Below are 9,577 nucleotides of genomic sequence, written 5' to 3'. Positions count from 1 at the left end.
GGATGAGGGTCCACAGGAGAGAGGAGAGGATGCTGGGATGAGGGTCCACAGGAGAGAGGAGAGGATGCTGGGATGAGGGTCCACAGGAGAGAGGACTAGAAAGAGATGAGCTAACTTCAGGGCTTTATTCCCACACCTGGCATGTCTCATGGTTTGACATGGCTTCTGATTTGAAAAAGTCAAGCTTTCTTTTTTTTTTTTAATTAATTTATTTATTTATTTATTATATATAAGTACACTATTGCTGTCCTCAGACACTCCAGAAGAGGGAGTCAGATCTCGTTACAAGATGGTTGTGAGCCACCATGTGGTTGCTGGGATTTGAACTCCTGACCTTTGGAAGAGCAGGCGGGTGCTCTTACCCACTGAGCCATCTCACCAGCCCGAGTCAAGCTTTCTTGATGAAGAGGTTGAATTGTATCTTGTCCCTTTCTGTGAAGCTTGGCACACTGAAATTATGTTTAATTCCTTTTGTTTCTTTATATCTTACATCAGTAAGAATTAATTTTGCTATTTGGAGACAACATTACTACAGAATGAAGTATTGTTTCAGACTGCACACAGCTTATCAGATGTAAGTCCAACGTTCCCTGATTTTCAAGTCTAGGCCTTGAGACAGTCCTGCCACTTCATTAGATGGAAAGTAAATTTGCATGAGACCACCTCGTAGCAGAATATGCATTCCTTTAGCCCTGTGCTCTATGGTTGTTAATCCAGATCCCTGTGGTATCGTTTTTTGATCTGTCCCTAGGAACCTTCACTGTAGCTGTCTTAGAGTTTCTACTGCTGTGATAAACACCATGACTGAAAAGCAAGTTGAGGAGGAAGGGGATTATCCAGCTTACACTTCCATAGCACTGGTTATCCATGAAGGGAGTCAGGACAGGAGCTCAAACAGGGCAGGAACCTGGAGGCAGGAGCTGACACAGAGGCCATAGAAGGGTGCTGCTTACTGGCTTTCTTCCCCTGGCTTGCTTAGCCTGCTTTCTTAAAAAAAACCAGGACCAAAAAAAAAAAAAAAAAAAAAAAACCCAAACCCAAAACAAACAAAAAACAACAACAACAACAACAAAACCCAGGACCTCCAGCCCAGGAATAGCCCCACCCACAATATGCTGGGCCCGCCTCCTTCAATCCCTAAGGAAGAAAATGCCTTACAGCTAGATCTTAAGGAGGCATCTTCTCAGTTGAGGTTCCCTCCCTTCAGATAACTAGTTTGCAGGTCAAGCTGACTCAAGACCAGCCAGCACAGTATGGTGTGGCTTCTCTTCTGTGTATACGGGATGAATCAGAAGGGGAGCTGCAAACTTTTAAGAGGATTGGGTGCTAAGAGTGTAGTTTGGTTGGTAGTCTGCTTGACTAACATCCACAAAGCCCTGGGTTCAGGGTTAACCAGCCCAGCATTCAGGAGACAGAGGCAGAAAGATCTGAAGCTCAGTTGTCTTCAGCTGCACTGCCAGCCTGGGCTACATGAGAGCCATTTTGTGTTTTATCATACTGCCTTTTTAGTTGTTGTTAAGTTACCTTTAAGAATTATCATTAAGATTATGAAGGGCAGCTGGAGAGATGGCTCAGTAGTCAAGAGCACCGGCTGCTTTTCCAGGGGATCCAGGCTCAATTTCCAGCACTCCCATGGAGGCTCACAATCATCTGTATCTCCAATTCTAGAGGATCCAAGTCCCTCTTCTGGCCTCTTTGGGACTGCACACCTAGGGTGCACAGACAACCATGCAAGCAACACGGCCATACACACAAAAGAAAAGTAAATGAACTGCCAAAAGAGAAAAACTCTGTGTGTGTGTGTGTGTGTGTGTGTGTGTGTGTGTGAGCGCGTGAGTGTGCATGCAAACACGCGCATGATTTGTGTTTGTGTTATGAGTAGTGTTAAAAAGTGGGTAACCTGGCCTAGACGATAGATAGATTGCTGATGGTCCTACATCTAAATCCATTGTTGCCGTGCGCCATGTAGTAGTTGTGATGTTGGGCGAGTTATTTGCAACTTTCAGACCCAGTTTCCTTGCGTAACAGTTGGAGGTGATGACTTCCATATGTCAGGGTAGCTGTTAGGATTGCTGGGGTTGTAGTGTGAACCAGGCAAAGAGAAGCTCTGTGGCTCCTCAGTTGTGATGTGCCCAGGCCTGTTCGCTCCATCACTTTGGGAGGGTTTGTGCTGGATGCCTCCCTCAGCGTCTCCTGGAATTGGAGTCATCAATGACTCTTCCAGCAGGTGTCACCCTTGCCCCCTTCCCTGAGGCCAAGCAATTGCTTCTGATTCAGAAACAAAACAGTCTTCTAGAAGAGTCAGTATGAGTGGCTAGTCACCCACTGTCCAAAAAGTCAAAACTAGAGAACAAAAAGTGAAGGAAAAAAGAAAAGAAAAGGAAAGGAAAGGAAAAGGAAAGGAAAAAGGAATACCGGAAGCAAAAGAGAAAAAGATCAGGAGAGTAAAAATAACAAAGGACTACATATTATGAGATACCACACATCATTCCTCCTCCTATAAGAGAATGTATTAATCCTTAGATTCTCCAGAAAAACCAACTCCACCATTGTGGGCCAAATTTAAAGTAAGCTTTATTAAATAGTAACTACTAACCAAGAGATGGACTTTGACCAGGACCATGCTAGAATTTCCCAGCTGGAATGTCATCCCGCTGAGTGTGGCAGGGGCTTGTAAGGACAAACCTGTAGGCCACCATAGTTACCAAGAACCACAATTCCCAGCATTCCAGGAAGTTACCTGTTTCCTGAGCAGATGGGACTTACTTTATCTTTCGGCATTACAAATGTTTATGGCTGTCTAAGCCTTATATGCTAGGCTACCTCCTCTTGAAAGGCCAATAAAGTCAAGTGATGATTTATAGATAATGCTGACGGATCTTTGCCAGTCAAAGCACAGAACTCTAAATCTTAATGCCACGTATTGAAGTATTAGGATGAAACGCTAATTAGGTTCCTTAAATAAATTATGTGGCCTGCACAAAGCACACAGTCCCTGGCAGTTTGTGCTATGAGTGTCCTCAAGGAGGAAGCCACCCCTGCAGAGCCAGACTGCTTGCGACAGACTCTAACAAGGCCTGCATTCCTTCCTATAATCTTACTTCCAAACCACTTCCTGATCAAATAAAAATTGCGGCCAGAGAAACCAGCACTAAGGGGAGTCACATTCAAGCCAAAGGCCAGAGTGGCCCTGAGGGTGACCACTGCCTCCACAGTCCTGTTCCCAAGTCCAGGACTTCTTTATATTAGTGTTTGTGAAGCCTAGAATTACTGGGTATCCTCCGGTCCGAAAGAATTATCCAGGACTCCACGGGAGTAGCTTGTTTGACTGATTAAAACAAGAGATTTTAAAAAAACAAAAAACAAACCACTCCAGGAACAGTTAGACCTATAAAATAAAGGCAGTTGCCAGGTATGGAGGAAAAACAATCAAAAATGTAAGGTGGGGAGTGCCGGACTGAAGTAACGTGTCATCTAACTTGTGTGTTGGGGGTGGGGGGGAGCCGGGCATTGTCTTGTCTTGTTTTGAAAGTCCACCTTTATTATCTGCGAATCACTCTCAGAGTGACTGGCTGCCCGGAAGTGAAGCTCATCCAAACGGCTCTGTTGGAATAGAGAGGAGAACAACCCTATTGTCCGGGCTCATGGAGCTCTGGCCAAACAGACAGCTCTGCGAGAAGTGAGCCAGGCATTCAAAGCTGGCCGAGTGGGAGTTATGGCATGCTCTGATTTTCCTATTCACCAAGAGACCCATTGTGTCTGGGCAGTCATGTCACTAGTGACTTTCCTCTGCGGTCTGGCTGGCAGGCCTTAGGGCCCTGAGGGGGGACATTTGTAATTCTCAGGACCCAAGGCTTTGGCAGGGGGGGATGTGGGTTCATAAATTAAGGACTACAGAATTATGGGGGTCAGGACAATAAAAAGAAGTGGAAAATATTCGAGGTGTCAGCCACTAAGTGTAAACTGTTGTGCCGGGTGCCGTGCACTGTGTGGAGATACAAACGCCAGCATAGAAGGGACAAGTGGGAGGGTCTCATTGGTAGACCACAGGGATCCCCAAGCCGATATGATCTCCTAAGGCATTTTAAGGAAGACTGCTGAGGTTTCAAACGAGACAGAAGCAATAGTAAAGATTTGGGGTTCAGCAGGGTATGGTGGTACATGCTTTTAATGCAGGCACTTGGAAGGCTGAGGCAGGAGGATTGGAAGTTTGAGACCAGCCTGGAATACCCTGTCTCAAAGGCAAAACAAAGTAAAAACAAAACCAAAAAAAAGCAAAAAAAAAAAAAAAACCCTCTTGTGTGAGCGTGGGTCTCATGGGTGAGATCGTGATGGGTTGTTGGAGAGCAGAAACTGGATGAAACCTGAGCCACGTTCGGATGCGGCAAAGAGAGTAGGCCGTTGGTGCCCTTGTGAAGAAACTTATTCAGAGTGTGTACAGAGCAAACATGTTTTATTGATCTCAGTTGATAAGGATAGGACTGTTCCTAGCACCTGGGAGTCTGAGGCAGGAGAATTGGCACAAGTTTCAGGCCAGCCCATGCACTGGAGTGAGACCCTATCTCAGAAAGCAGAGAAAGGTTATTAAGAAAGAAGTTGGTGAGCAGTAGGCCGCCATGTTTCATGACTAAGGCTTGAGAACAGGGACGTGGTAAAAATAAATTGGCCCATTTATAATTTGATAGGCTGGAAGAAATGTTTGGGATAAAATTTCAAAGGGAAGACAGTGGGGATTAGGCCAGATTAGGTTATTAGCAATGAGAATTAATAAATGGAAAACATGTTTTGAAAGAAGAAACTAGAGGAAGCAAGGACATTATCAGTGGGAGCCAGTGTTAGATGCAGGAGGATGAGATGAACCTGGGAGTCGAGGTCAAAGAATAGGCAGATGGATGCCGAGCGCTCGCTGTTCAAAGGCGACCGACATCTCAGACTCTACGGGCAGAAAAGAGAAGTGTGCCCATCGCTAGCTATCTCGCTTACATGCACTTGGGGAGGAAATACCCATAAATGTCTTTAAAGAAATCAAGAACAGTGCTGAGAGGTGACTGAGAGTTGAAGGCACTGGCTGTTCCCGCAGAGGCCCTGGGTTCAAGCCCCAGCATCTACTAGTGACTCACAAGCACCTTTTAGTTCCAAAAGATCTGACTCCCTCTTCTTCTCAGGCACTGCATGCATCTGATGCCCTGACATACATGCAGGCAAACAGCCATGCGTATACAGTAAATCTCTCTTAAAGGCCCAGGAGCATATAAAAACAAGGACAGAACAGCTAGCCCACTCTCCAGTGTGTTTGGCTGGAAACCATGAGCTGCTGCCCCCGTCTGTCTGTCTGTCTTACTGTTTGCTGCTGTTCTACATCCCCCCTAAGCAGCTCAAAACAGAGAGTTGACCCAATCACTGGCCGGGGGGGGGGAGGGGGAGCGAAAAGGACGATTAAAATTAGTAATCCACAAAATGAATGCCCATAGTCATATAATCCAGCGTTGGTTATAAAGCAATTGATTATAGAACCTTGGGATACGTTTTTAAAACTGGTAAATCTAAACACTAGGACAAATGTAACTTTTGGGTTATGTTTTGAGATATTGGTTCTTTGAAGAGCTGGTGACTGGGTACTGGTTACTGGGTACTGGTTACTGGGTACTGGCTACTGACTCGGCGGGTGAAGGTACTTGCTGCCCACCCAGCATCTGAGCTCTATCTCTAGGATCCAGGTGGTGGAAAGAGAGATTCTTCTCAAATATGCATGCAATCCTAGCAACTGAGGATGCCTGCCAAGACAGGAGAGCTGTGGTGACAGCCTGGGCCACAGCGCACACAGTCCTTCCTGTCCCAACAACAGCCAAGAGCGCACAATTGCTATGAAGTTGGTCCCTGGGGCTCTGGCCAAGGTCCTGACTTTTGCTTCTCTTTCTCCAGGAGACCTGGTGATTCTGGACGACAGCGCTCCCACTGCAGGATGGCTGCAGGGCCGAAGCTGCTGGGGCGCTCGGGGCTTCTTCCCATCCTCGTGTGTCCAGGAGCTCTGCCTCTCCTCTCAGAGCCGACGGTGGCACGCACAGAGTGTGCTGCTTCAGGCCCCAGAGTACTCCCTGGGACAAGCACGGGCCCTCATGGGCCTTTCTGCCCAGTTGGACGAGGAGTTGGATTTCAGGGAAGGAGACCTGATCACCATTATCGGGGTTCCTGAGCCGGGCTGGTTTGAGGGAGAGTTAGAGGGTCGGAGGGGCATTTTCCCAGAAGGTTTTGTAGAGCTGCTGGGGCCCCTAAGGACTGTAGATGAGTCTGTAAACTCCGGAAGTGGAGATGACTCCGCTGTCAATGGTGAGGTGGATGTCCCTCCAGAAGAAGCAGAGAGTGGGGGCGACGAGGACGACCAGCAGACGGGGACCTATGGAATCGCCCTCTACAGATTCCAAGCCCTGGAGACGAATGAGTTGGACTTTGAGGTAGGGGACAGAATTCAAATACTGGGGACCTTGGAGGATGGCTGGCTGGAAGGATGTCTGAAGGGCAAGACAGGGGTCTTTCCCCATCGCTTTGTGAAGTTATGTCCTAGCAACAGGACAGAGGAAACCACGGCTCAGCCCCAGGAAAGCAGCTTCCCCAAGGACTCTGAAAGCTCTGTGGGCAAGTCAGGGGACTCCGTGGTGGAGGAAGCAAGACAGGAACCATGGGAGTGTGAAGAAGAAAGACCTGACTATGATCTCCCAGGACAAGCCTCGGTGCCCCAAGATCACGTAGCACCCGAGTGGACTGGAGATATGATCTCAGGTCAGGATAAAGATGCTTCAGGGAGCTTTCCTGATGTGGATCCTGAAAGGCCTCTTGCTAAAGACCTTTCCACACCTGACCCCTCAGAGGAAGTCAATGGTGTTTCTTCCCAGCCTCAGGTACCTATTCATCCCAAAGTGCAGAAGAGCCAACACTACCTAACAGCAGGAGGGAGCCACCAAACCTCTGACCCATTCTCTGAGCTTATCCCACTAGAAGCCAGGACCAGAGATTACTCCAGCCTGCCTCCTAGAAGAACATACGCCCAGGGTTGGTCGTTCCAGAAGCCAGCGTCCCACCTCCAGAGGGCCTCTTCCCTTACAGCCTCGAGTCTAGACAGACCTAGCCACTTTTGCCATCCAGCCATGGCCAGCTATGCTCAGAAGCACCAAACATCTACAGAAAATACTGCCAGCCTCCACGGTCCACCAGAGAGACCAGAGAGGAGGCCTGGCCTACAAGACAGGGGGCCTGCCACAGATATAACCACAGCGTCACAGGGGGACAGCCTGGACCTAGATTCCAAGTTGACCCAACAGCTGATAGAGTTTGAGAAGAGCCTGTCAGGGCCCAGCACAGAGCCAGAGACGATTGTACGCCGCTTTTCAATCATGGACTTTTACTCTGAGAAGGATATCGTGAGAGGCTCCTCAAATTCACTACCCTCACAGGCTTTCCCCGAGAGGAGAAAGACCCTGAGGCCACCACCTCCTAGACCCCGTACCCCAACACCCATTTCCCCCCACTTGCTGGTTGACCAGAGCCCGAAACCTGTACCCACCTTGGTTGTGCGGCCCTCCCGACCAGCTCCTCTGCCTCCTCCTGCCCAGCAGAGGATGAATACGGCCTCCCCCAAGCCCACCTCCTGTGTCCCTCCCGGCTGGGAGGCCCCAGAGAAGGAGGACTCAGAGCACGTGGAGAAGAGCCCAGCCCAGACTTTTCCGTGCCCCTCCATGCTGGCAAGGATACAGGACGTGGAGCAGGACTTGGACACGTGTACCAGGGCTCAGGAAGAGCTGAACTTGCTGCTGGAGGGAAAGCAAGATGACCCTTCGAGGGCAGAGACTCTTGAGACTGTCAGATCCTACGAGAACACCATTCAGAGCCTGACCCTGGAGCTTCAGCAGCTGAGAGGTAAGTGTGACTGTAAGTCCATGAGGGCCTCGCCGTGTGAGAAACATCCTGATGGAAACAGGTTCACAGCCTCTTTACCCTGTCCCTCATTCTGTCGCCTAATGAGATCGCTTTGTCTTGCTGTATGTGTGACTGCTGTGTTCTCTGACTTCATTTACTGCTCAAATAAGGAAGCCCAGCCTCAGAGATGTGCCCTCCCTACCGCTGTGGCCTCCGGGGTGCATTGCAGATTGGAAGTCCCTAGATGAGACTGTCTTAAGGAGTTTTAAAAGAACTTAAGTCTCCCAGGCCAAGTCTCCCGAGAAAGCTGAAACTCGTATCTTTATGATCAGGGGCCGTATTTCAGTAGGAATAGCTTGTATTTCTTACTGTTCATAAGCATTTGTTCTTAGTATTTGTCTATATAGAAGACATACCCAGGCCTGTTAGAAGTACATATAGAGGTGTTCAGATGGCCACTATCGAGGGAAAGATTAAGGCTTGGTGCCATTAAGTAGTCTGCCAAGAGAGCTGAGGTTTAAGCTGGTGTTTTCCACTACTCTCGCTTACTTCCCATGTGTGTAGGCATGCATGCATGTGTGTGTAGGTATGTATAGGTCAGAGGTCAACCTTGGATATTGTTACAGTCAACTTGTGTTTTTTGAGACAGGGTCTCTCACTGGCCTAGAGCAGTGGTTCTCAACCTTCCTAATGCTCGTCCCTTTAATACAACAGTTCCTCACGTTGTGGCAACCCCAGCCATAAAATTATTTTCATTGCTTCTTCACAACCTGTCATTTTGTTACTGTTATGAATCATCATGTAAGTATCTGATACGTAGGATCTCTGATATGTGGCCCCTGTGAAAGGGCTGTTTAACCCTCCTAGGGGTCATGACCCACAGATCGAGAGCCACTTGCCTAGAGCTCGCCAATTGGGCTAGACTGGCTGTGAGCCCCACTGTCTGCACTTCCCCAGAGCTGAGGAGATAGGCATATGCCACCCTACCCGGCTGTTTGCATGGGTGCTAGGGCTTGAAAGCAGGTCCTGTGCAATGCAGCAAGCTCTTTAAGCCATCTCCTCAGTCCCCTCGGGAGACTCGCTATTCATCAGACTCACAGGAAAAAATGGTATATAAAGTGGAGATGGCATGGTGGTACGTGCTTACTCTGAGCACTCATGAGGCTGAGGCAGGAGAATTGCCACGAGTTCAAAGCTAATCTTGGCAACATAATTTAGCCCCATCTCCAGGAAAGAAAAAGGAAAAAACAGTAGATGAATGGTGGTACAGACCTGCCTCCCTGTCAACCTTAGACCTCTAAAACAGGGTGCAGAAAGGATTCCACTAAAGGGCAGAGCGATGGCTCAGTGTTTACAAGAGGACCTGGGCTCTGTTGCCAGCACTCACATTGTGACTCAGAACTGTTTGTAACTCTAGTTCCAAGGAATGCAGCACCCTCTTCTGGGCTTCCAGGCTACTAAGTATGTATGCAGTATACATTCATTCATGTGGGCAAAGCACTTAGACAGACAGACAGATAGATAGATAGATAGATAGATAGATAGATAGATAGATAGATAGACAGATATACGTAGTACATACATCTATCTTTTGGGCTTTTTTTTTTTTTTTTTTTTTTTTTTTTTTTTTTTTTTTTTTTTTTTTTTTTTTTTTTTTTTTTTTTTT

At 47.8% G+C, this 9,577-nt stretch overlaps 1 protein-coding gene across 1 annotated transcript in view; it reads left to right on the top strand.

Annotated features, from left to right (window-relative positions):
- Dnmbp (dynamin binding protein) overlaps window positions 1-9,577 on the top strand; it is a 96,150-nt gene that overhangs the window by 32,289 nt on the left and 54,284 nt on the right. The window contains exon 4 of the mRNA XM_021151805.2: window positions 5,923-7,911. Within this exon, the coding sequence (XP_021007464.1) occupies window positions 5,923-7,911 (1,989 nt within the window). The remainder of the gene's footprint in view (window positions 1-5,922; window positions 7,912-9,577) is intronic.

This window comes from Mus caroli, chromosome 19 (genome assembly GCF_900094665.2).
Source record: "Mus caroli chromosome 19, CAROLI_EIJ_v1.1, whole genome shotgun sequence".
Lineage (NCBI taxonomy): Eukaryota > Metazoa > Chordata > Mammalia > Rodentia > Muridae > Mus > Mus caroli.
Note: the sequence above shows the minus strand (reverse complement) of the source record. Positions and strands in the feature narration are given on the sequence as shown.